Source organism: Felis catus, chromosome D4, assembly GCF_018350175.1.
Source record: "Felis catus isolate Fca126 chromosome D4, F.catus_Fca126_mat1.0, whole genome shotgun sequence".
Classification (NCBI taxonomy): domain Eukaryota; kingdom Metazoa; phylum Chordata; class Mammalia; order Carnivora; family Felidae; genus Felis; species Felis catus.
Window position 1 is genome coordinate 74345965 of NC_058380.1, and position 27085 is coordinate 74373049.

Consider the following 27085-nt stretch of genomic DNA (forward strand, 5'->3'; position numbering starts at 1 on the left):
GGAATGTATCAAGAGTGTTTATTTAGCGCAGTGCCTGATTCATAATAACTGGTTAATAACTAGCAACTACCACCATTATTATTTTTAAATGCCAGTCGATCTGGCTGTCCTCAAAGGAACAAACAAGGTTTTAGGGCCCATTCTGTGGTGGGAGCTAGAAGCTGGCAGGGCAGGTGCAAAGGAATAAGAGGCCTAAAGGTACATGTAGAAGGGGGAGTCAGCCCCTACGGAGAGGGTGGGAAAGTTCCATGCTCCACCCGGCCACCCCCAGGGTAAGTGCTGGGAAGTGCCTGACCTCCTCCTAAGACCCTCTCCTCCTAGCAGTTGACTTGCCCTCCCCTGGACTCTCACGGCCCTCAGAAGCTAAGCGAGCGGCTGGAAGCCAGGCGGAAGGCAGCATTTCTGCCCCAGGAAAGCTCTGCACAGCAGCAAGGAGCCCTGTTGACAAATAAAGCCTGTTCTTGGCTCCACCACCCACAAAGCCAAGCCCCTTTATTCCATTTCAATATGCCTGATTCTACTGACAGTGCATTGGCAATAAATGGAATTAATCAGTCCTGGATGCCCGAGCGAGTGTAGGCAGGTGTTAGCACATTCGAGGGAACTTGGAGGGGAGCGTGAAACAGTGGCAGGGAATATAAAATGCCTTACTGCGGCGGGGACCGAGAAAGGAAAGGCCTCTACCAAAGGCAGGCATTTTATGAGCAAATAAAGCCTTTGCCTGCCTGCCACCGAGAAGCAAAGTGAAGCGACTGGAAAACTTCTACGGAATATCTTTCTGCTGCCTTGCTTCAAGACGGAAATGGCTTTAACCGTTGCTGCTTTCATGATGAGAAGAGCAATATTCGCTTCATGCAGAGCCCACGCAGGATGTAAAGAACGGCAAAAGTCATCGGTGACGTCGCCACTTTCGGATCACCGCGCCGACGTTTCGGTACAGGTCCGTGTGGCGGTTTCTCTGCGCATATTTTCACCTGCATCTACTGCCTGCATGAGCTCCCGTCAGATAAGTGGCTTTGCAGCCTGTGTTCTCCACTTAATAACAGACCTTGGACATCCTTCCACACTGCTAACTGCAGATCTGGGGCATCACCGTTTCATGGCTGCACGGTCTTGGGTGAATTACACACCCTGTGCGAGCTGGCTCTGTTCACTCTGTCAGCATCATCTGGCACCTCCTCCTCCGCCTGGCTTTCTGCGTTCAGCCACACCGGCCTTCCCTGGCGTCAGGGAACACTTCATTCCACTTCAGGGACTTAGCATTTGCTGTTCTTTCCGCCGGAAATTCTCATTTCCTCCGTCACATCACTGGTTTTCTCCTCTTGTTTTGAAGTTCAACAGAAATGTTTCTTTCTCCAGGAAGCCCTCCCAGATATCCAAGATGAGAGCTGGGCTCCCCTGTCATACACCCACCCGGTTCCATGGGCTTTGCCATCTTGCTGTTTACCCTGATTGTTTGATTAAACGAACAATTGGGTAATTCCGCCTCCCCACCTGGCCCCATCTTCCCACTAGAAAGAAAGCTCCCGGAGGTCAGAGACTCTGTCTTGCCCAGCTCAGAAGCCCCAGGGCGAGCCCAGTGTCTGGCACACGGGAGTCCTCGGTAGATATTTGCGGATTAAATGGAAGGAAGGGAAGGAGAGGCAGAATGGACAGCCACTACCTCTATGTAATGTCCCCTCCCCGCCTCCCTTCTCCCCTTCCTTCCACATAAAAGGGGCATCTGCCAGTGGGCTAACTGTTTCGGCATCTCTCTGTGGCTGCGGTTCCTGGTGTCTGGGCAGCCTCAGGCCGGAAAAAAAGGTGCGAATCTAGGAGAAAGCCTCCCGAATCATGTAGCCTGACTGTTCAACTCCTCACTGTCCAAGCACGGAGACAGGCCCAGAGAGCGGAAGGACACCGCTACCCTCACACAGCTGGTCAGCGGCAGGTCCTAGGGCTCCTGTCCCCCCCCTGCACAAGGCTCTGTCAGGCCTGGGTTCAAATCCCAGCTCTGACATTAGAATGAATTGGACCCTAAACTCCGTGAGCCTTCACCTCTTCAGCTGTAAGCTGGAGACGATGACACCTATCACCACCAGGAGGCGGTGGAGAGTAGCGGTTAAGAAAGTAGCGTGTGCCGCTGGGGGTGCAAACCTAGCCCCTCTTAGCTGGGTGGCCTTGGGCACGTTGCTTAACACTGTTCCCGGATCTGCCACCTGCAAAATAGGGATGAGAATATTCCCTCCTCACACATTGTCATAAAAATCACGTAACACCGTGAAGCATCTGGCAGTTCCTGACACGGTGACTCCTCAGTAAGTAGACGACATGATAATAAAAGCGACCATCTGTCAGTAATGAGAGAGACAGATGCAGAGACAGAGACAGAGACACAGAGACAGAGAGAGAAAATGTGCTCAGTGCTCTCAGGCTGGACCCTAACACATCATCTTTCACGCTCTCTCCGCTTTGTTTTAACATGGATGTCATCAGAATGCATCCGCCACCAAGGGTGGAATCTGCTCATACATTTCCTGTCACTGAGGACACCGCTTACATCATCACACGGCATTCTCTCCAAGAGACACCAGAGGGAAACTGCGCTCAGGCCCCAGGAAGAGGAACAGCCAGGCTTCTAAAGCACAGTTGCTCTGTTTTCATCTCACAGACGTCACTGACCTGCTTCTCTCTTTGCATTGGCTGCCAGGAAGCTCTAACCAAATCTGCGTCTTGCCTCTAGCAAGTATTCTAGAAAAGACCCTTGCTCTGTCTTCATCCCTTTCTCTCAGCCCTCATTTTTCTTCTCCCCAATTTCCTCACTCATTTATTTAAAAAAAACAAAAACAAAAACTGTATTCCATGCTTAGAAACTGCCATTAATCTTTTTTGAAATTTGGTGGTGGTTGGGGGGGGGAGGAATAAATGGAATTAAAACTGCATACAAGCCAAATGCAATGCATAACGCTCGAGTGAACCACATTAGTGGAAAAACTGGTGACTCCAAATAAAGTGTGTGGTTTGTGGAAACGTACTGTACCCATGTCAGCTTCTGAGCCTTGACAAATGTACCGTGGTTACAGGAGACGCTGACGTTAGGGGAAGCTGGATGAACGAAGGATGGGAAATCCCTTTATAACTTCTCAGTAAATCTAAGATTATTCCAAAATAACAAACTTCTTAAACAAAACGTGCGCACAGACTACTGTGAGATTGTTTCCTCTTGGAGATCCCATCAAGGTGCCATTTTTCCCTGAGAACACAGCACGGGCTCAGACCCAGGGCCTTGCAGAATCAACGAGACCCAGCCAGCACTTGTGGGGCCTCTATCACCTGCCCGACTGGCCTGGTTACGAGCACGGTTCCAGAACCAGAACCCCAACTATCGCACGGGAGTCCCAGCTTTGCCTCCCACTGGCTGTGTGACGCTCTGAGTCTCAGCTGCTGTGCCTGTAAAATGGACTCACTGAGGAACACGTTTCCACAGGGGTGCAGTGGGTACACAGATCCACGGCATAAAGAGCCAGGGAAACAGCAGGCTGTGTCAGGCTGTCCCAGCTGCTAAAACAAAGCGCCCTAGACTGGGTGACTTACAAACGGTGGACGTGTATTTCTCAGAGTTCTGGGAGCCCGAAGTCTGGGGTCAGGTGCCAGCGTGGTCGGGTTCTGCTGGGGACCCTCTTCCGGCTTGCAGATAGCCCACTTCTTGTGTCCTCACTTGTGGGGTCTATTTTATAAGGATACTACTCCTTTTCATGACCTTGTCACCTCTCCGAGGCCCCACCTCCTAACCCCATCATGTTGGGGGTCAGGGACTCACATATGAATGTGGGGACACAAGCCCGTAACAGAGACACTTAGTGACATTATTACATTATCAGCTTTCTCTTCTCATCTTTTCAACGACCCTCAGACAGTGGTGTTCTCTATTATGCTTATCTGGGAAAAGGCAGGGAAGCACAGACACACGGAGGAACTGTCCAAGGTCACACAGCTATTAGAGCAAAAACAGCGATGTTGGGATTCGAACCCAATCTTCCAGGCTCCAAGCCCAGAGCTCTTCCGATTAAATCCTATGTCCTAAAAGAAGCTGACAGATGCCTCCTCTCGCCCACTCCAGTCCTCCCACCACTACACGGCACGGGGTGGGGGGGGGGGTGTCTCTGCTGACCGCCACTCTGATCTGCCATGACCCTTCCTGACCTTTTCTTCGCGTCTGCATAGAGAATCGGGTTCCCACAAGTTAGTGGGGCATTCAAGGCCCTTTGCTAGAAAGACACCATCTCATCTTGGGCTTCGTTCCCCAGCCATCTAGTTGCCCATGGTCTCAGTGACACCTCCTCCTTCCCCAGCCCCTCTACCTCCAACCTGTCGCATTCTGCAAGGCTGGCTCAAATGCCACCCATGCCCACGGCTACCGCTCCCGTCGCTACTGCCTTGGCTTCCCTGGCCGGCATCAGGACTTAGCCCATTCATTAGGCCATCTGTCTTCTGGGCGCAGGGTCCTCGCCTCTGCCTCACTCAGTGTCACAGCCCCCCAGTGCTCCGAGCAAGCTCTGGCAGCAAGGTGGTATAGTGCAACGGCTGGGAGCATGGGCTGTGGAACAAAGACGGCCTGGGCTCAGTCCTGCTCTGCAACGTGTCAGCTGCGTGACCTTGGGAAGTCTGTTTCACCTTCTTCTCTCCGTGTCCACCTCCCCGACTGGAAAATGTGGGTAAGAGCCACCTACCCCAAGGGGCAGCCTGAGGGTTCAATGAGACGCGTGTGAAGCCAATGAGCAGCACCGGGCACACAGTTAGCGTTCTTTAAAATGAGAACGAACGATATGATCTCAATAATTGCTGGTTGCCCTGATGGAACGCCAACCGGGAGCTGCTCGGTGCGACCCTAACCCAGCTCCCGCTTTCTCCTCTCTTCCCTGTCAATGCTCCAGAACGAACCTGAAGTCGGGGCCACCGCAGCCATTGACAGTGTTTGCAAAGCAGCAGCCACGAAGAGCTCGGCTGGCCCGCTGCCCGCCACCGCGTGGGAGGCTGCACTGCTCCGAGGACAGCTAGGAAACCAGCTCGGGAGGCTGGGGGGCGGGCCCTGTTGCTTTGCCCTGAGCTGCCAACTGGAGGCATGCAGCCAGGGGGACTCCTGGCCGGGACCGGTCCTCAAGGTGGGGTGCCCACGGCCTCGCTGGAGGTCTGACCGAAATCAGCCGCACGGAGCTCCACACGTGGCTCCTTCGCCCTCACCCCACGCATGCGGCCCTGGTGCCCACCCCCTCCTCTGGGAGTCGGGCCGCTCACCTTGAGTCCGCTGCTTTCTGCTTCTGAGCCCGGGTCCACGCCGGTGACATAAATGCCCAGGCCGTACTCGGCTCCCCCTCGGATGGTGAGGCCCAGGGACCGGCCGTCCCCCAGCACCAGGTTCACCTGTGGGAGGGGCAGAAGATAGCATGGGAGGGCCTGGAGGTAACAGGAACTTCCGGGGAAGGGGGGGGGGAATCGCAGGCTACGGAGGCCCTGACATACCCTGAAGGGCACACCGATTCAGGCCAGGAACATTCCAGATCCCCTGCCCCAGTTCGGCCTCCAACTTGCTGAGTGACCTTGGGGAAGTCCCTCTCCCTCCCGGGGTCACAGTTGTAAGTGCAGTGAAAGGAAGGCGTTGAAGGAGGTGACCCCTGATGCTAACATCCCAGAGAACCTCTACATTTCAGGTTTTCATGTGTGCTTCACACAGTGGGGGCCACGCACGCCCCCGGCTGCCCCTCAGCACCCCCTTCAGCCAGGGAGAGCCTGCTCTGGCCCCAGGCTCCCTCACCTCCCATCTTCCTTAGGTTCAAGGCTAAGTCCACTCTGCCACCCAAGGACCCGCTGCCTCCTCCCTGGAAGTCTCCCACCAACCACGGGTCTCCTGCCCTCCCAGGGGTCTCCTGCCTCCTCAGGGGTCTCCTGCACTGCCACCCACACCAGCGGGTCACAACATTATCACCTCAGCTGCCCTTCCTTCTACAAACACAGGGAGCACCGGCTGAGGGCAGGCATAGCCCATGCTGGGCCAGAGGACCAAGGGACAACCCAGACATAGTCCTGCTTCTGAAGGTCTCACCAGAGGGGCACACAGACCAGTAAACAGACCTTCACAGAACAGCGTGAGCAGGCGTGATGGGGCGGCCCATGGGGCCACGAGTATGCAGAGAAGGTGCAAGGTCCTGACTGGGGGCGAGGGTGGTGGTCAGGGGGCTTCCTGGAGGTGACATCTTCTTGATGAGACTGGAGGGTGAGCAGAAGTCAACCAAGCAGGGGCAGGGCAGGGGCGAGAGGGGCTTTCCAGGGTTACAGGTGAGAAGCAGGGGAGCACGCTTTGCTTAGGATAGGAGGGTGGAAGTGAGTCACTGTGGCCAAGGCAGGGCGTGCAGGGGGATAGCTAGGGGGCTAGGAGGACAAGCAGGGGAGGCTGGGGGCCGACTCAGGTTAAATGTGCCTTGAGCATGAGACAGGAATTTATAGAAAAGGGAAGAGGCACCAGAAGAGCTGGAACTACCCCAAAAGAACAGAAAATACCCCTCAACGAGTTAAGACCCAGCGACACGTAAGGGACCCGAAAAGAACACAGGGTGACTGCCCACAGAACAGCGTGGGCACCTGTTGGCATCAGGGGAGGGCAAATGTCATGGAATTAGGGAAGCCATCCAACCAGCTTTCAATTTTTGAAAAGTTATTCACCTAAGAATTACCAAGGGCTTTGTGCCAGTCATCTGAAGCCTTTCACGTATATTATCTCACTTAATTCTTCAACCACCCTGGGTGGAGGTGGCGAAGAGGACAGACTCAAGTCCAAACTGCCCGATGGGGCTGGAGCCGCTGTGTGACCCTGGGCAAGTTACTTAATCTCTCTGTGTGTCCTCAGCCTCCTCACCCATCAAAGGAGGGTGAAAATAGCCTTATAAAGTTACTATGGAAAGGATCAAATTAAGAGACAAATGTAAGCTAGTTTCTGGCCCGGAGTGAATGCTTGGTAAGCGGCAGCCGCTGTTGGCTCCATTTTGCACACGACAAAACCAGACAGGGGCACACAGCCACAGCGGACTCCTACAGGCTGGCAGACAGTTGTCAGGAGACAGCCCCCCAGACGGAACGCTTCTACGGAGTTTGGCTCTAGGACTGCACACTCTGGGGGGTGGCCCCGGCCCCCCTCGGGCCACAGTGGCTCCCGGTTTCCTCCTCAGGCAGGAAGACCCCATTAGAGAGGACAGCGTCTGTGAGGCCCTCGGAGCTCTCAGGGGGCACCTGGGAACAGTCACCCAGAAACGTCAGAGAGATGGATGTTCCAGAAACAGCAGGCTCTGAGGACGGGCTTGGGAATAACAACCCAGCCCTTGTGATCTGCCCCCTCCTGCCCCAGTACCGCTCCATGGCTGGGAGAGCTCTCAGGTGACGTGGGTTCACGGCCCGCTCCGTCTGCTCTCACACGCAGGACTGTGCGTCTGGGAGGTGACAGTGTGCTGGGTACGGGGGCAGGCTCCGGACCGCTCAAGCCTAATCCCGGCAGTGACGCTTGCTAGGTGTTTGTCACTCCACACAAGTGACTTCACCTCTCTGAGCCTCAGCTCTCTCATCTACAAAACTGCCTCCAGCAGCCGCACCCGCGTCACTTGGATTCTTGCCGGGGACGCGTGGGTCCGCAAACCTGGAGCGTTCAGACTCGTGCCTGGCACCGCGGAGGCAGTCAGGCAACCCTGGCTGTTGTTCTTACCTCCAGAGTGGCCCGCTCCGTCCGGCAAGCCGTGGGGCTAGCTGGCACAGCCGTGCCCCGGGAGGAATGCAGAGGCGCCCTCCCAGAGGTGACGGGTGGGCTGCAGCCGAGGCTGGGACGGGCTCCCCGGTGTGCACTCGCTCACCCAGCCCCAGGTCTGAGCCAGGCCTCGCCATGGGCGCGGGACCACAGGACGAGCTCACCGGGTCCCCGTCCGCAAGCGCTGGGAGTGCTGGCTGCTGGTGGCTCACAGCTGAGCCCCTGCCAGGAACGGCCTCCCCCTGGAGCAGCTTCCGTGCATGTGGGGACCAGGAGAAGGGGGCAGGTGAAAGAGTCAGAGCCCAGCCTCCCTTCGCGACAAAGCCAGCGGAGCCCCAGTGCTCCCGCGGGACCGGCCGAGGCGTCAGCCCAGCACCGTCGCCAGCATCAGTCAAGCCCAGGGCAGGGGACTGCTGCTGTGATAAACGACCACACACTTAGTGGCCTGGAACAGCACAGATTCATTATCCTAGAAGCTCTGGAGGTCAGAAGTCTAAAGTGAGTCGACAGGACTGCATTCCTTCTAGAGGTTCTTAGGGAGAACGCGTTTCCTTGCCTTCTCCAGCCTCCAGAGACCACCTGCCTTCTTGGGCTCATGGCCCCTTCCTCCATCTTCAAAGCCAGCAGGGTAGAACCTTCCCACCTCTCTCTGCTCCCGGCGGGACGCCTTTTCTCTGACTCTGACTCTCCTGCCTCCTTGTTCTGAGGGTCCTCGTGACTGCACTGTGCCCACCCAGGGAACACAGGAGAGTCGACCCTGTCATGAGAGCCTTAACTTCATCACATCTGCATGTGATGGACATGAAAGGTGACGTCTTCCTAGGCTCCAGGGAAGAGGCAGTGGGCGTCCTGGGTCATCATTCTGTGTACCACAGGCACACATCTAGAAACCTCATCAGGGATATCTCGGTATCTCGGTCTCAGAGTCCATTCTGGGAAGCCTGACCTCAGGCAGAGTGTCTCAGAAATATGACCCCTGAGCCCCGAAGGCCTTAGAGGGTCATTCTGGGAAAGGGGACGTATTCTGGGGGCAGGAGACAGGAATGTGTCAAAAGCTCAGAATCTGGACAGAGCCGGGCCCCCCAGGAGTCCCGCAGGGTTGCTTGGCTGAAGCACTGCAGGGAAGGAAGGAAAGGGACAGCAGTAGCCAGTGGGGGACCATGATCCAGGCCGAGAAGCCTGGCCTTTAGACCAGGAGAGAGATGGGCTCAGACTCATTCCGGTTTTAGGAAGACTACTGGCCCGCAGAGGGGGCCACTTCCTGGAGATCCTTCAGGAGAGGGTGTGCACCTTGAGACAGCGGTGGAGTGGGAGAGGCAGGGGGCTCAGACCTGGGGGAGGCCAGTGAGACAGGCTGGGCACAGAGTGGGCAGCTCTCATCCGGACCCCCTACCCTGCCCGCAGAGTGGACCCCTTCCTCTGTGCTCTGACTGCAGGGCCTGGGGTCTCCACACCAAGGCTCCAGCCCAGCCCATGCGGTGGCCTGCAGTCCGTCGCTCCCCTCCCCCACCCGGGCTCTCCAGCTCCGAGACCTGAAGATTCTGGGAGGAGAGAGTCAAGAGGAGCCCCGTGACACCCAGACAGCAACGGTTGTCTGCGGCTGCCCCCTCTGCACGCTGAGGATGAAAACAAACCTCCTTGCCTCTCTGCCACCTCCCCATAAATCCTTCTTCACGTGGGAATAAAACGGAGTCTTTATCACAGAACTGGAATAACAGTCCTATCAACCACAGGGTAATCTGCCTCAATCACTTGCTAGAATTCAACCAGCATTTGAGAGGGGGGAAAAAATCACTTATGGGAAAGGACACTGAGCTGTGAGAGGCAGCCCAGCACAGTGAAAAGCGTGCATTCATTCCCACTGACGAGATGAATAATAACTCACGAAATTAATTGGTCACTTAGTGTATGGTGTATTTCCTAAATCCAGGCACTGGATGCATTATCCCATTTAATCCTCTCTCTTCCTCTGTGGTTTCCCCCATTTTCCTGATGGGGAAACTGAGGCTGGAGAGGTAAAATGATGTGGCCAAGGCCACACAGTCGGCAGCTGGCCCGCCCAGGCATTTAACCAGCAGGCTACGCTGCCTTCCACAGGCCTGAATTCAAATCCTGATTTTGCCCTTTACTCCTGGGAAACCGTGGGGCAAGGCCCAATTCTTCTGTGATTTTCAGTTTCCCTATCAGTAAATTGAGACTTGTACAACCTACCTGGAGCACTGCTCCCCTCCTTGCCCTTGAACCCCGGCCCTACCCAGAAAGGAACAGAGCAGCGCCGAAAGATGAAGTCAGTCCAGGCCAACCTGGTTCCTCTCTTTCAGGGACATGGGTAGTCTGGGCCACTTCTGGCCAACGGACACAATGAAGGACGTCTGCTGGTGGATGCTGGGAGCAATTCTTCCCCCAGAGAAGAGAGAGGCATAGGCACAGGAAGAGAAGGGCCTTCTGCCCGCCCGCCCGCCCCACTTCCACTCTGCTTTGGACGCAGCCGTGAGAGGATGTGATGGCAGGAGCAGCAGCTGCCATTCTGCAGCTGTGAAGCAACGAGCCTGAGACAAAAGCCAGCCAGAAGGACAGACTCACCAGCAAACCACACCTGGAGCCACCGAGCCCTACACCTGAGGCAACCCATAGCCTGGACATTCGGCCCAGGCAACCACTCCTTCATGGACTTCAGATCTTACGTCATCTCCTCAGTGAGGCCTTCCCTGCCCCTCTCTAGAATCACCCCACTCATCAGTGTCCCCCATGCCCTTTTCTTGCTTATCCCATTTACTACACACTACACATCACTTATTTTAACACACACACACGAACATAATAAGCTTTGGAAGGAGGTCGTCCTTGGCTGCCGACTGCTGTATTCCCAATACTCAAAACGGTTTTTGGCCCACTGTAGGTATTCAATAAACGTTTCAGGATGAAGAGATATGAGAGGTCGCCTGCGTCTCGCTGGCATTCGATAAACGATGGTGGTTACTAGAATTAATGACCACGCTTCAGGCACTGCTGTGCTCTACGCTTACGCACACGATTACTGATCCCGGAACAGTCCCTCGTGCCTGCCGGGACTGTCCCCAATCCTGTGGACAGGGAGGCTTCGGTGACCAACCCAAGGTGAAGTGACTTGTCTAAGGTCACACAATCAGGAAGTTCAGAAACCAGGCTTCAACCCCAGGCCCAAAGGCCCTGCTCACCCTGCACCAGGTTAGGTCCCGGCCTGAGTCAAGGGGCAGATTGCGTCCTGTCTCTGTGGCTGCTGAAGTGAGTCTGGAGAGCTGCTACCTGGTCTGATGGCTCGGCACGGCGTGGCGGCCGAGGGATGAAGAAGGCATCACAGTGGAACGGGACTTGCCCATTTGCTCAGGGGCAAACGACCCGGGAGGGTGACACTTGAACCTTACCATTGGCTGCTTCTGCCCCCATCGTTCCCCTGAATGAATCCCAGGTGCTGACCAAGGCTGCTGGTGCGGGGAGAAGCCGGAAGGGGCCTCGGCTGAGGCCGTGTGCAGGCCAGCCCTGAAGAGGTAGAGCCAGAGGACAGCAGAGGACAGCAGCGGAGGCAGGGGAACTCTTCCCCGTCAGGCACCAGGAGGTGCCCGCCAGGACAGGACTCAGGATCTGAGGACAATGCGGCCCCACCCCTCGCAGGCTGTGTGACCTGCAGCAACGCATTCAGCCTTTCTGCACCTCCATTCTTCCATCTGGAAAATGGGGATATTGGTACCAGCTGCAAAGTCAGATTTAGCTTAAGAGTCAAATGATTTGGGGCACCTGGGTGGTTCAGCTGGTTAAGCATCCAACTCTTTTCTTTTTTTTTTAACTTTATTTTTGAGAGAGAGAGAGAGAACATGAGCAGAGAGGGGCAGACAGAGAGGGAGACACAGAATCCGAAGCAGGCTCCAGGCTCGGAGCTGTCAGCACAGAGCCCGACGCGGGGCGTGAACTCGCAAGCCGTGAGATCATGACCTGAGCCGAGGTCGGACACTGACTGAGCCACCCAGGCTCCCCAAGCGTCCGACTCTTGATCTCTGCTCAGATCATGATCTTGCAGTTCATGAGTTCAAACCCCTCATCGGGCTCTGTGCTGAGGGTGCAGTGCCTGCTTGGGATTCTGTCTCTCTCTCTCTCTCTCTGCCCCTCGCCTTCTTGTGTTCTCTCTCTGTAAAAGAGGCAGATGATTCTACAAAACCTCATCGAAATCGGAAAATGCCAGTGCGGAGGAAAACCGCTGGGATGTTGGGGTTCCCTCGCGCTGGTTCTGATGTCCATCACCCAACTGATAACCCTTGTCCAAGAAAAGGTGGTGACAGAACGTACGTGTGGCCTGTGGAAACAGCAGAAGCAGGAGAAAGAGACTCCCTCTGAAAGCCCTGCTCCTGTTTCCGGGGTGTTCCCGCATGGGCCCTCCCGGAGCGACTGCCCCTTCACACTGAGAACCCAAGAACAGTTCGTTGTGCCCTGAAGCTCAGACTCAAGGGCAGGTAGGTGGGGGGACACCTGCCTCAGAGCAGGACCTGGGAACACTGTGCTCATCCCTGTGCCCCAGAGACGGCTGGTAACCCACCCCGCTCCTGCTTCCTCTCTCCTGCCACATCCCAGCCCCGAGAGCACTCTCAAACCGGCCTCCGCTTCAAGCTGTTTGAAGGAATGAGCTCATCCCCTGAGTCCAACTCATAAACGATCCCACTGTGAACATCCACACACAGAGAAGGCCATCGGAACACCGGAACCTTCCCCCAAGGTTTATTTTCCCCCTTGGAAGTTCATCTTGACTAAAACTGGAAACATCACTTTTGGCTCCAGGGGCTCCTTATGTTTTCTTTTTACTTCGACCAGTCCCACCCCCTACTTTGAAGATGAGCTTAGCACCCCCTTTCCTTCGCCATCTCATAAAGGTCCTAGCACACATGGGATCACTTTGACCATCCCTCCCCTGCTGCCTGCAGAAAAATGTCCCCTAGGGTGCACAGGCTATCCTAGTCTGTCATCCCAGCCCTGCTGTTCCCCAAGCGTAACTCACACAGGACACCAGTGGTGGGGAGGGGGTCCCAAGACCCATCTTTTTCTCTCTGCCCTCCTTCCCACTGTCACACCCTTCCCTCTGCCTGGACCACTGTTCCTTCCACTGCTATGTAGCCAAACTTGAAACGTTACCTCCTCCAGGAAGCCTTCCCAAATCTCTGGCTGGCAGGATCTCCCTCCTCTGCACACCACAGCGCTCTTCCTATCCCTTTTACAGAGCATATCCCATGAGACCTTGGGCAATGTGCCACTGAGGCACCTCAGCTTGCCCCCTCTGGGCTGCTCACACTGGGGACATGGCACAGGGCAACATTAGGACAGAGGGCTCGGAAAGAGATCTGGCCCTGCCCCTGAACACCAACTACTCCCAGCTGTGTGATGTTGGGCACGTCATTGCTCTGCTGAGGCACAAAGGTCCACCATGAAGAAGACTGCTCAGGAAAAAAACTCCTACCACCTCACACCCATTAGGATGGCTCCTACCAAAAACAAAACAAAACACAAAAAAAACCCAAAAAACAGAAAATAACAAGTGTGGGTAAGGATGTGGAGAAACTGGAACCCTCATGTACTGTTGGCAGGAACGTAAACTGGTACAGCCACTGTGGATAACGGTACGGTAGTTCTGCAAAGCATTAGAAATATGATTACCATGTGCTCCAGCAACACTGCGGAGAACTGTGGCTTTACGCCCTGCCCCTAAACCATTTTTCAGTTTTCAAGTGGGGTTCAGTTAACCGGGAAAGAACTCCAAAGTGTAAGGCCTGGAGGGCTGCTGAGCTCGATGAGTGTCACCTCCCCTGTGGGTGAAGGAGAGGTGACGGAGACAAAGAATGTGCCTTTTCTCCCTGGAGACTGATGGGTTGGGCACCAGCCCCCAAGGGCACACGCCAGAGGCAGCTCTTCAGATCGCAACAAAAATAGCAACTTGGGAAGCAGGTGGCCACACCCTCCCCTGTAACTTTGCAGAGAACGGGCGTGCCAAGGTCTGATCCCACAGGATTCAAACGCAGCAAACATTACTGACCTTCAGTCTACCATGCACCCGGCGGCTGGCAAGGCGTTTTCGTTTTAACTCACTCGTTCATATAATGAACACCGAGCACCTACGCTGTGCCAGGCACTGATCCAGGCCCTACGAGTGTGCCAGGGCGTGGAACCAAGGTCCTTACTGCCACGGAGTTTACACAGTGGTCGGGAGAGTAGCCCCTGCCCCTACCATTGTTTCCAATGGAAACAATAGCTCAGAGCGCTTACGTAACTTGCCCAAGGTCACACAGCTGGCAAGCTGCGGAGTCGGGATTTGAATCCAGGCGGCCTGGCTCCAGTGTCTCACCCTCCCTGTCACACTCACGCTAACCCATTTAACCCCCCACAACAAATGTGTTCCGGTTTATTAGAGCTGTGGAGGCTAGGGTATTCCAGAACGGGAGCCTAGAACGATAGCGATGCTGTCCGCCCCCTGCCCCCTGCCCCCTGCCCCTATTCACCTCTGAGGACACGACGGTAACGTGAGAGCAGATGGGTCTGATTCCCAGAGAGTTACGTATTTTCTTCCCTTCTGTTCCTTCCCTCAGCCTCTCCGGACGGCTCGGCTCTCACGCTTCAGCGTGGAAAGGCTGCAAGGCCACAGCCAGCTTTGGAGGGCAGCTCAGGTGGCTTTCACAAGTGATTTTGCAACATGTGGGATTTTTCACATCACTACTGCACTGGAAACTTGTTTCCCCGGAAGGCGTGTGTCCCCTGGGGCTGGGGGTGAGGAGTTTTGACGTTTGGCATGGGAAGTCTAGGAGTCTGGTCACGGTGATTTGGAGTAGAGACGAGGACAGCGGAGAGAAGAAAGTCAGAGCCCGCCAAACTCCAGGCACAGGGAACAGAAGTGCGGGCCGCAGAGAGATTTCCCCGCATCCCTCTCAACAGGAAATGGGGATTTCCATGCTACGTCGGCAAGAAGAAGAACAGAAGGGAGGATGGAAGCTTATCTGGAGCCGCAGGGTCTGTGAAGGCCACTCTGCTGCGGTCCAGGGTATTTCCTGCCTCCTGAGGCCTCTGAATCCCTGGAGCACAATTCTCTAAGTCTCTGCCTTCCACATTCCTATGTAAGTTATTCTAAGACTCCTAGGGGGTACCTCATCTCCTCCCAGCCCTCCTACCTGCTCAATTCCAGTGACAGGGCCCTCTTGCTAAGCACCCTTCTTGCTCAGCCTTGAGGACGTGGGCTGGTTTCCACCTCAGGGCCTTTGCACACGCTGTCCTTGCTACCTGGGATTTTCAGCCCCCAGAGTACATGGCAGCTCTTTCTTCCCCTCACAGGTCTCAGCTCAGAATCATCTCCTCAGAGAGGCACTCCCTGACCACCACATCTGAAGCAGTGCCTCCCTCTCCTTCACTCTCCACTCCTCTCTCCTGATTTTACTCTCTTCCATCATTCTTCACCATCGTAATGATCTTGTTCACTTATGCTCCTTTCTGGATCATTGTCTCACTCCTCCCATGAACTCCAAACTCACTGGAAGCTTCCCCAGAGCAGGGTCTCACCTCTCTTGTCCCTCTCTCTATTCCTCCCTCCCATAACAGCATCAAGCACACCGCAGGTGCTCACTAAGTACGGGGCGACCCGTGGAATGGGTTCTAGTTGCCACAGTACCCTCTGAGTCTCTCTTGGATTCCTCAGCTTTGAAATGTGGATAAGGACAGCCACCCCGCAGGGCAGGGCAGCCGTGAGGATTCACCAGGATGCTATAAGCACAGAACCCAGCACCCATCGGCGCCAGGCCCCACGCAGGGAAAGGGCTCAAGGGGAAGGTAAAGCAAGTTCTCTGGCCAACCCTGGAGAGCCGGCCGTGAAAATGACTCAAGGCCACAGGCAGCCTTGCTTTCTCAAGACTGCTGCCGAGCAACACGGATCCCCTGGTGGGGAGGGGTCCGAGCCCACCCGTGCCCACCCGCGCTGGCCACCACGCAGAAGGCCAGGTGGCTCTGGAGAAGGCACCTACCATCTGGCCCCCCTGCCACTCATCACCCAGCGCAGAAGTCTCGGCCCCCTCTGCCACAGCCTGCATACTGACGTTTGCACAAAGAACACAAAACCTGCTAAGTGAACGCTGTGCTCTTATGGTCAGAAAAGCAGAGCTGAGAAAAAGAGTCTCCAGATGGAAGGCCTTGCTTGGCCTGGAGCCCCAAGGCACGTGGCCTCCGGGCTGTCAGGGTCGAGGTCCTAAAACATGGGGCGAGCGGCCTGCACGAGTTACATTCTTGGTCTCAGGAGCAACCATGGGGTGCAACACAAATAGCATCCAGAACAAAGTTTGAGAACTTAGAGGAATCATCTCTCCGTCTTTTTTTTTTTTTTAACAGTTAAGATGTGAGAGAAGGAGGGCTTTGGAAGGGGGCCTCTGTTGATGCCCCTGGTCCCCTTCTTCTGGGCAACCATCCTGCCACCACCTGCCATAGTCTTGGTGGTCCTGTCAGTCAAAGTGCCCCGCCCTCCCCAGCAGCCAATCAGGCGCTCCCTCCCTGGGCTACTCATCTGCAGGGGAAGGAGGCAGAGCACTGACCTAGTGGGAATCCCTTCCCTCCGGGAGGCTACACCCTGAGTCCCTGCCCACATCCTTCCAGTAAATACTCGCTCTGTACAAGGTGACCAGCACCAGCTTCTGTTCTTTACAACCCAAGACCCACAGCTGCAAAAGGCGTCCTGCGGAGCCTAGAGTCCTGGCAGCTGCCTGTGCCCATGCGCCTGGGTCTGGACCACTGAGAAGTTAAACTGTGTCTAACTGAAACTGTCTGAGCTGTCTCTCCTCCCGTTTCCGCTCCAGGGGCTAGGGTGGGGCAGCTGCAACCATCAGAAGGGCCAAGCCCTCAGAGGGTGACGATGGAGGGAATCTGGGTCCCGGAATAAGACGTGGAGCGGAGCTGCGGCACCCGGCCAGACTGTCCCCTCTGTTCTGTGTCAGGGAGAAATAAAGGATCCCATTTAAGTCACAGTCTTTGGGCTCCTTGGTTGCAGGATCTTAGCCTGCGTCAGAATATACACTGCACGGGTCAAAAAGAGAAGAAAACACGATGAAACCCTTCAGGGGGCTTGAGAGCAGGACAGAGACTCGAGAGAACCAAGCTCCTGTGTCCAGCCTCCGAGAAGCTTCCCTGTTCTGGGTCTGGTCAGGAGAACGGGGTTTCGAGGGGGCCAGCCTCCCCCACCGGCCCTCCATGCCCAGCCGGCTTGCCGGGGCCATCACCGGGCAGCTCACCTTTTTCTCATCCCCGCCTTGCAGGAGGTTCAGGGTGCTCCTCGAGTCACCCTCGGACTGCCTCAGGGTGCTGCCGTGCGTCTGGGGCAGGCCTGAGGGCGGGGAGATGCTGCGGCCCTGGGGGTCCACCCAGGTGTAGATGTGGTTGGTGACATAGCCCCCGGGGATGCGCCCCGCTGAGTACACAGACAGCACCAGCTTCTTGGAGCCCTTCAGAGCCTAGAGAGAGACAGAGAGAGAGAGAGATGTGAGTCAGCAGGAAGGGGAGCAGTGAGGGCCCACCCTTCCCACACCCAGAACTTACTTCTCTCAGGACCCCATGCATGGAAGAGGAGGCCAACCCCCGAGACCCTTTTTTTTTTCTCTAGCTCTCAGTTTTTGTCCTATGGAGACATCTGTCCCACCCCTGCCTTGAAGTGGTCCAAACATAAGAAATACGATCTCTCAGCACAGCTGTGCAGAAGAGTTAACACAGCAGGCTGAACACTGCATCCTTAGGAAGCCCTGCTTGGCTGGCATCTGGGAACCTGGATTCTGAGTGTTCCTCCTATTCCCTAATGGATAAGGTTGGCTCACCATGCCTGGGCTACTTGCAAACTACGGGGAGAGAGGGGGGTTCTGGAATGTGGGTCCCGGCAGAGGGGACCTATGTGACCAGACCCCAATAAAAACCCTGACACTGAGTCTCTATGAGCATCTGGGGAGACAACATTTCACAGCTCATTCTGTGCTCATCCTTCAGCGAAGGGAGACTCCGAAGCTTGTGCCCGGTTTCCTACAGGCTTTGCCCCCTGCACCTGCTCCCTGTGTTCATTTTGCTGTGTATCCTTTTGCTGTAATAAATCTTAGCCACAAGCACAACTATACGCTGAACGTGTGAGCCCTCACGGAACCCGGGCGGTGGTCTTAATGACCCCGACAAGACAGTCAAGAGATAAAACTATGGATAATGAGAGCTAAACATTTATAAAGAGCCTGTCTGTGCAAAACACCCTGTTCTGTGCCCCACATGCTTTTATCTCCTGAAATCCTCATGGAATCCAATCTTCTTGGGAGAGAGGCCCATTACTCAGATGAAGAAACAGAAGGAAACCACCTGTCCACATAGCTAGCGAGGGCCTCCTTTTCCACAGCAACTAGTTTTGAGCGTGGATACCAACTTTATTCCACATTTTCTGATCTGGGGATGGAACCACCATATGGAGAGGTGAGCCCGGACTCTGTGCCCAGGGTGGAAGCTGAGACTGGCCATCCTCCTTTCCCACAGCGCACCTGGAGCTGAGATGAAGCCGTTTATGCAGGGACAGTCACTTAGCACCCGGATTAACAGCAAACCCTGCAACCGGGGGGCTGTGTGAGCAAACTGACAGTAACCTGCACATACGGAGCCCATGCTGGCATTAGAACCACATTCTAAAAGTATCACAGAGAGTTTGTAATGCTGTGGATATGTGATCTGTTGTACTGCGAGGTGGGGCCGAGAGGACACAAATTGTATCTTACCGTATGACCTCAGTTATGTTAAGATAAAAATCACACAGGAGTAATGGTGCCAAAATGCCAACTGTGTGTCTCTCTAGGCGGCAGGATTATGGGCGGTTATTATTCTGTCCTTCCCGTTTCCCAATATTCCCTGCAAGTTCCAGAATGAGGATACGTTGCTTTTGGTAGAAAGTCCGAAAAGGGGGAGCGGAGTGCTTCGCTTTCTGACCCCCCCAAGCTTGCCCGGATGGGCCCCGTACTGCATTCTGCAGACTCCCCAGTGCTCTGGACAAAGGGGGCCAAGAAAAGAGCGGTCCAGCACAGCAGGGAGCCCTGGCGGGACAGCCTCTGCTGGAGGAGGAAGGTTAGGCCAGGAGGTTCCGGGTCCCTCAATTCCACAGCTAAATGCCAGTCCCTGGTGGAGGCATAATGAGAGGATGGCAACTGTCCAAAAGGCTGCTTTTAAAAAAGATTTCTGAGAAGATGAGCAGGGAGAGATTTCGTGCTCTTTTTCCCCGGGACTCCCCTGACAGAACAGCTGGGAGGATAAAACCTGTGTTAAATTCTAGGGGGCAGGATGGAGAGGCTGGCGAGCAAGCAGGCTTCTGGGGAGCAGCGGCGGTGGGGAAGGTCACAGGGCAGGAGCTGCCTCAGCAGGAAACTCTGAGGCCACCTTGCCTTCCTGACCCCTCTCCCCTGCCCAGGGCTCCCTCCTCCACCAGGGTGCTGCTGGCTGGGGGCCGGTCCAACTGGCCTGCCTCTTCTCTGCTCCCTCCCCTGACACACTGTGAGGCCGGGCCTACCATTCACTTGTGAGCCCGACCATTCGTTCCACAAGCGTTGACTGAGGGCCTCCCGTGTGCCAGGCCCAGAGAGAACAAGTGGGCACATCCTCATGGTTCCTGCAGCCTGCTTCGCTCAGCAGGCCCTCAGAAAAGCCTGGTTGACCTGACGGGGTGAGAAAGTGCATATGTGGGCCCAGAAGAAACCGTAATATGCACAGGCACTGTCCTGCGGCCACCTCACTCGTCTGATGTAGACGACTGGGCCAGAATCGGAAATGCAAGGGAAAGGAACAGAAACTGCGGACTGATGCAGAACTGCATTGAAGCCATTTGTCTCTCACTTGTTAGTCATGAGTCCTTGGGCCGGCGCCTCCTCTTTCCAAGCAGCGCCATGAAAGAACAATACCCACTTCTCAGGGTCCGTGGGGATTCAATGAGACCATGTGCATGAGGTCTGGAGCCTTTGCACACAGTAGGAGCTCTGCAAGGGGCAGCGCTCCCGCTCGCCTCTCTTCCCGGAGCGTCTGCATCGAGAAGGGAAACCAGGTGCAGAAAAGCTTTGTCCAGGGACTTACACGAGAAGGGGGGAGGCGTGGAGCGCGATATGTGTTCTGTACCTCTGGCAAGAGTGGAATTCTCTTGGTCAGTTCTATAAATAGGCCAGCAGCAACCTTGAGAACGGAGAGGAGGTTAATGCCTTTGATGAGAATGCCACAGAGAGCTGGCACCGGGGAGGGCCTGGGGGGCGGTCACCGAGTCTCCTGCACTGCCTGCCTCCAGTGGTTTACAAAAGGGGACCCTGGGATCCCAGCATGGGAAGGGACAGAGAGGGCACAAATACAAAAAACACAGCCAAGTGCCAGGAGGCCAGCCCTGGGCAAGCCCCCTCCCCTATGAACCTCAGTTTCCCCATCACAAGACTGTGGGGCCAGAAGATCTGATGGCCACTCAAGCTTCGACCATCCCAGAACCTCTGATGTTGGCCTTTTGGGCAAATGTGGGCTTCCAGTGGGTCCTGGAGAACAAGAGTATCATCCTCCACTGCTGCCTTCTTTATTTTTTTCTGGTAAAACCGAACAAAAACAAGATTCCTGAAACAGCACTCGTGACATCTGAACAGGCTCTCGGAATATGGTCTGGGTGCAGTGACCATTGGAAGCTGCACGAACAGCTCCACCCACTGCCCTTTTTAGCTAAAACCTGAATGCGTCATGCGGGGAAGGCAAGAGGGTGGAGGATGGTCTGAGAAGCTGGTTTCTGTCTTCTTAAGGCCTCTTTGTCTCCATTTTTACAACCAACCACTTGCTTGTTTTTAAGAGTGGCTTTGAAGGAGCGTCTGGGTGGCTCAGTCAGCTGGGCACCCAGCTTCGGTTCGGGTCATGATCTCACGGTTCGTGGGTTCGAGCCCCACGTCGGGCTCTGTGCTGACAGCTGGGAGACTGGAGCCTGCTTCGGATTCTGTGTCTCCCTCTCTCTCTGCCCCTCCCCCTCCACTCTCACTCTGTCTCTCAAACATAAATAAATGTCAAAAGAAGTTGTTTTTTTTTTTTTAAATAGAGTGGCTTTGAACCGAGAAGTGAATTCCTAAAGAAAGCTGGCTGATGAGTGCTCCCCGGCTAAGCTGTGTACCCGCTCCCCACATGCACTGCCATCACCACCTCAGGTGCACCAGGCCATTCGTCTCACAAAAGAACTAGCAGATTCTCTGGCCACAGTGAACCTCCACAGCAAGCAGCTTCGGGGGCAGAGGAAATTAGAAAGAGCTCTTGCTGTGAAACAGAGACCCAGGCGTGTCACCGTTGCACCACTGGTTTCCTGGCTGGTCCTGGGTGGTCGGGGGCTATGTCTCCTCTCACTGAGCCTCGGTTTTGCCAACCGGCCGCGAGCAGGCTGAACTCACTAATTGCTGAGGTCCTGCCCCAGTATTAAACTTTAATGTCTTCTGGTTAGTGGCTACATTCTAGAAGAAAAGGTTGTATTCACCCACGTGACGGTCATGAGTCATGGCCGCAGAGAGATGCAGGGACAGAGCCCCGCCCTCAGCACGCCCCGTTTAAGGAGTGAGTACTCATGACTGCGCTGGCTGAGGTTGCTCCCAGGTCCTTGAACCAGATCTTGAGCCTGGGGGCTCTGAGGCTCCCTACCAGTTGGAAGGGACCACGAGGGTTTAAGAAAACACCAGAAGGACAGATGGAGCATCCGGTGTGGCAGGATGCACGCTGCACCTCAGCACTGTCATCGGCAGCAGGGGACTTCCCAAGGGACCTGAGGGCTGGGGAGACGGTCTCCAGTGAGACGGTGGCTGTGTGTCTCTGATCTGGCAGGTGCCGCCCGCCGATGGTAAGTCCTGTGCGACACCTGACTTAAAGCAACCCGCATGCTCTGCCTGTGCCAGTTGGGGACTGTCAGCCATGTCCCTCTCCTGCGTGGCGACCCCCAGAATCAGCCAGTCTCCTGAACCAACTGCTCATTAGCTGTGTCACCCCACACAAGTTCCCGAACCTCTCTGTTCATCTGTTTCTCTCCTATCAAATGAAGATCATAATGCCACTCTCTCTTTAGGTAGAGGAGCCCGACAGCACTGTGCCTGTCACCGAAGAGTTCAAGGAGCTGTGGCTAAAAAGGAAAAAAAAAAAAAAAGTGAGATCTAGGGAGAGTCCACCATAAGCAGCAGGGTCATGAGAGCACTCTCCTCCCACACTTGTCACCACGCGTTTGCTGGTAAAACTTGACCTGGGGCTTGCGAGTCAGATCATAGCGAAATCTCCATCTGACCCAGCAGATGGCGTGGCTCAGATACTATCCATCACCAGATGACTGTGGAGGCAGCGTGTTATGATTCTGGAAATGTAAATTATATGTGTATGTCTTCAAACTTAATAACTTGCTACTTGGATTAATGCTCTCAGGAGGCAAATTTGCCTCACTCAGCTCTTCAGAGCTGACTATCAAACCCCAACATCACAGACCAAGTGACGCGATTCTCCGCTCAGCAGAGAACAGAGAAATAGACTGGAGATGGTCACAGTGTGAGGGGACCAAGGGTTGTGTGTTATCACGGCAGATGTGTGTATGATCCTGTGTTCAAAAACACACCCTAAAGTGCAAGTGTGAACTGGACCACAAGGTCACAGGACAATCAGACTACTGTCCTCAGGGGCATGTACAAAGGAAGTCTTCTAGAACAGTCTCAAGTAAGGGCTCATCACAGTGAGTCATGCAGCTTATCCCAGGACACAGACCTCGAGGGGCAAGGTTTTCTCTTCTAAGGGACAGAAATGCCCCACCTCCGGAGCGGGAGCTGGTCTAAGACCCAAGTTCAGGTTCGTCATCAGGAAGAGAGAAAAGGATGATGCGTGCCTGCTCTTCCTGACCCACCTTGGTCAGCCGGGGCTTTGGGTTCAGACTCACTGGGCACCAACCCCGACTCTGCTGTTGACTTGCTGTGTGACACCGCAAAGTACCCTACCTCTCTGTGCCTGTTCCTGCATTTATTATTTTTTTTTAAGTTTATTTATTTATTTTGAGATGGAGGGGGAGGGACAGAGAAAGAGGGGGAAAGAGAGAACCCCGCAGGCTCTGCACTGAGATCCCAAGCAGGGGATCAAAGAGAGAGATCCCAAGCAGGCTCCACGAGGGGCTTGAGCCCACAAACCCTAAGATCATGACCTGAGGTGAAATCAAGATACTTAGCTGGCTGAGCTGCTTGTTTCTGCATTTAAAATGCAACTACTGGGGCCCCTGGGTGGCTCAGTCGGGTAAGTGTCCGACTTCGGCTCAGGTCATGATCTCACTGTTCGTGAGTTCAAGCCCCGCGTCAGGCTCCGTGCTGACAGCTCGGAGCCTGGAGCCTGCTTCAGATTCTGTGTCTCCCTCTCTCTCTACTCCTCCCCTGCTCACACGCTGTCTCTCTCTCTCAAAAATAAAGATTAAAGAAAAAATTTAAAAAAACTATTTAAAAAATAAAATGCAACTATGGTAAGCATTATTAAGATAATGTAGGGGTGCCTGGCTGACTCAGTCAGAGGAGCATGTGACTCTTGATCTCTGGCCGTGAGTTTGAGCCCCATGTCGGGTGTAGAGATTATTTAAATAAATAAAACCTCAAAAAAAGATAACAAAGAGTGTCTACATATAGTATATAGCACCTGGCACATAGTAGGTACTAAATGTGAGTTTTCTTCCTGAGTTTCCCGGCTCCTTCTCCTAAACACAAACCCCAGAATTCTCTCAAGCTCTCATCTACATGGACACAAATACACCAGCAGCTCTAGCCTCCCTCTCACAACCTCCCTCATCTTCCTTTAATCCACGCTTCTTCCTATCTGCCCTGCCTTTGACATTCAGCCCGTTTCCCCACACCTCCAGGAAACCTCTCTGGCTCGCGACCGACTCTCCTCCTCCAAGAGCGCCCAGCGCACTTCGACGTTTTCGTTGCCACGTACACGACAGACGCTGTATCACCTTCATACATCCTGTCTCTTCAGCAGCAGAATACATTCCTAGAGGCACACTGCATGCTCTGTTTTCTTTATAACCTCTTCCAACAGGGTATTTATTGAGCTTTCGAAATGCCACGCAGCCCCAGGGAATCTGTTCAAATGAGGCCGCGGAAAGATCAGTGTCCTAGACCAGGGCTCAGGCAGCCTTATCGTGCTTCTCCACGCTCACGTGAGCACACACACCTCGGGCACAGCACACGTGGAATTTGATGAGACCAGCAAAAGGGTGGCTGGGACCCACAGCTCCAGAGCCAGGCTACAGAGATTCCCCTCCCGGCTCTGCCACCTGCCAATGGCAACCCTGGGCAGGTCACCAGTCCGTGCCCCAGCTTCCGTGAAGAGTGGTATTCTACCACAGGGTGGTTCTGAAGATAATGAGTCTGTACCCATGAAGTGTTTAATGCCTGGAACACAGGTCAGGGCTGCAAAGGGTTAGGCAGGATTTTATTATAGGGAATCTAGAGGGGAAGTCTCATCCCAGCATCCATGATGACCACTGTGCGTTCCTCCCGAATGTTCTGTGCATTTCATACACACGCGGATGTACACGTACAAGACTACTGTTGAGTGATGTTTACATAAACTGACTTACGCTGAACTTTTCGTCAGCGTGTTTTTTTCCAGCTAAAAAGATGGAGGATCTTTCCTTGCCAGTTCAATGACCGTAAGCTCATTTCTTTCTGCACCACGGCACATTCCCTGGCAGAGATGCACCACCGCTGAATTCTCACTCCTCTATTGTTGCACAGTTGTTTCTCACTTTTTGCCAGTGCAAACAAAGCTGCGATAACGTACTTTTTCATGCATCTTGAAGCACACGTGTGTCTAATTCTCTAGATCGGAGATGAGTGGAATCCTTGAGGCAGGGGGCAGTGCATCCTTTTTCATATGCAGCGACGTCCCTCCCTGTTGTAGTTCCTACAAGCACCTGCAGGGGGCAGCACTATGACACCTGTGCCTATAGAAGGCCTGAGATCCCTTGTCCCCAGGGGCTGTGGATGGGACCGAATGGGGCTTTCCAAAGTACTTTTCCAAAAGTAGAGCTCACTCTGGCGCAGGGACCCGCTCTCCTGCATGCTTCCTTCCACAGGCCCCAGAGATCTCCCCGTTAAGGCAAACCTTGGCTCTATTTTCCAACTGCACCTGGAAACTAGAGAATGGCAAGGCACTAACATGAAAAGATATCTTAGGGTGAGGATCTCCCACCCCCAAGAGTTTTTCAGTGAAAGGTATACCCACTAGAAAGCCATTCCCAAATAAAGTTCTATCTCTTCCTGGCTCTGAGACTATAGACAATTTACTTAAGCCCTCGGGCTTCAGCTCTGTCACCTGTTGAAAGGGGCTACTAATGCCTAGTCTTACGGAGCTGCTCTGGGGACAAAATGAGGGCTGACGAGACAACGTACACAAAGCATGTAGCATTCAGGATGGTGTGTAGCAGGTGCCAACAAACGTGGCTAATACTGTTGGTAATAGCCAAATTACAGGGATGGTCACACATTTTATTCTTCCCATTGCATGGATGAGGAAAGAGAGTCTAGGTGGGGGCGTGTCTCACGCAAGGTCACAAAGAGGACAAGAGGCAGGACTTGGATTTGAATCCCGGACTTTCCAAACCTGTGCCTCTCTCACCAGCAGTGCTAGGGGGTTCCGATGCACAAGGCCAACCCTCTGTCTTGGCCTCACAAGACGGACAAGGAGAGGGTCTGAGGAGGGGATGTGGGACTTGCAGGCTTTGAACAAGTGAGAGCCCCTGAACTCTTGAACCCTGAGCTGGTGCCAGGGACGGCCATGTGGGCTAGAAAGACCCTCCCGATTCAGCCCCACTTTGAGGGAGGACAGAGGTTAATGGTGCGGACTCTCTGCCCCAGGGGCGTCTTCTAATGTCATGAGAAAGCAAAGCCCCAATTAGCCCTGTCTTCAGACCTCCTTCTCTCTGCATCACATTTTTATCTGTGTTAATTACCTCTTACAGGGCCCACTAACTGCAACAGCTTCGCAGCCTCTAAAATCGGTCTCTGCTGAGCAGCCAGGACATCCTTTTGAAATGCAAGCGGACCCTACCCCTTCCCTGCCCAGCCTCTCCCATCGTTTCTGATGAAAAATGCCAACTCCTCGCAGTGTGTCTCAGGCCTGTGCGGCTGGCCCTGCTGCCTGGCCGGCCTCGTCTCCTGTCCATCCACTGGCCTTGCTTCCAGCATCAAATGCTCCACGTTAGTGGCACTTCTGCTCCCTATCTCTCAAACTACGTATCTCAACATACTTACATGGTGATTGTTTTATTTATATGCTTCTCAGTAGATACAGAAGTCAGGGGATTCTTCTGTTTGGGTCACAGATGTGTCAACAGACACGAAAGATGGGACATCATGGGTGATTCCACATAAAATGAGAGACAATGAAAGGAGGCGCCTGGGTGGCTCAGTTGGTTAAGTGCCTGACTTTGGCTTAGGTCATGATCCTGCGAATCATGAGTTCAAGCCCTATGTCAGGCTCTATGCTGACATCCTGGAGCCTGCTTCAGATTCTGTGTCTCCTTCTCTCTCTGCCCCTTGCCTGCTCACTCTCTCTTTCTCTCACTCTCAAAAATAAAGATTAAAAAAAATAAAAATAAATGAAAGACTGTGAAGAAGTACAATTGAAATTGCCTTCCTCCTGAAATTAATTGCCTTCCTTTATTTTCTTTTCATTGCCTTCCTTTTAAGATTGACTGCCAAGGAAGCATTTTGCCTCTCCTGAAATACCTATGAAATTCTCCAGTGGAATCTAAACAATGCATGGATTTCCCTTTTTGCTTTGGTTGCTAGGAGGCTCACACTTCCATTTAAATATGAAATACTATTCCTATTAAAGGCAACACACACACACACACAGACACACACACACACACACACTTTCCAATATGGTTTCTGATCTGCCTTTTTCATGATGTACCTTTTAGGTTAAATCATTCGATTATTTCCGAAGTAGGAAAAAATATTAATTACAAATATATTAACAAGAAAGTAAGTAGGATGTGTAAAATTCGAAGAGGATGTTAAACCACACCAATCATATAGGAGGAGCTCAATAAAACAATTGCCAAGTGAACGAATGAATGCTGAAGTATGTCTCAAGGATCAGACACCTTATACACAGAGTTGGAGGCGGGGATATTTTTCACAGATGCTTGGGCAATAACTCTGCTTTCTCATTCTATTCTCTTCCTCCACTCCCCAGAAATACTTTGCTGCTGCTAACTTTGGTCTAAGAATCATGTTATTTAAAAACATTCCC

The 27085-nt window shown here is 53.9% G+C and overlaps 1 protein-coding gene across 5 annotated transcripts in view; it reads right to left on the minus strand.

The window, feature by feature from the left end:
* Window positions 1–27085, minus strand: part of WHRN (whirlin) — a 94614-nt gene that overhangs the window by 51502 nt on the left and 16027 nt on the right. For all 5 annotated transcript variants that reach the window (XM_023242632.2, XM_023242635.2, XM_023242636.2 and 2 more), the window contains exons 2-3: window positions 17041–17259; window positions 5275–5400 (exon numbers count right to left, since the gene is read on the minus strand). In XM_023242632.2, the coding sequence (XP_023098400.1) occupies window positions 5275–5400; window positions 17041–17259 (345 nt within the window). The remainder of the gene's footprint in view (window positions 1–5274; window positions 5401–17040; window positions 17260–27085) is intronic.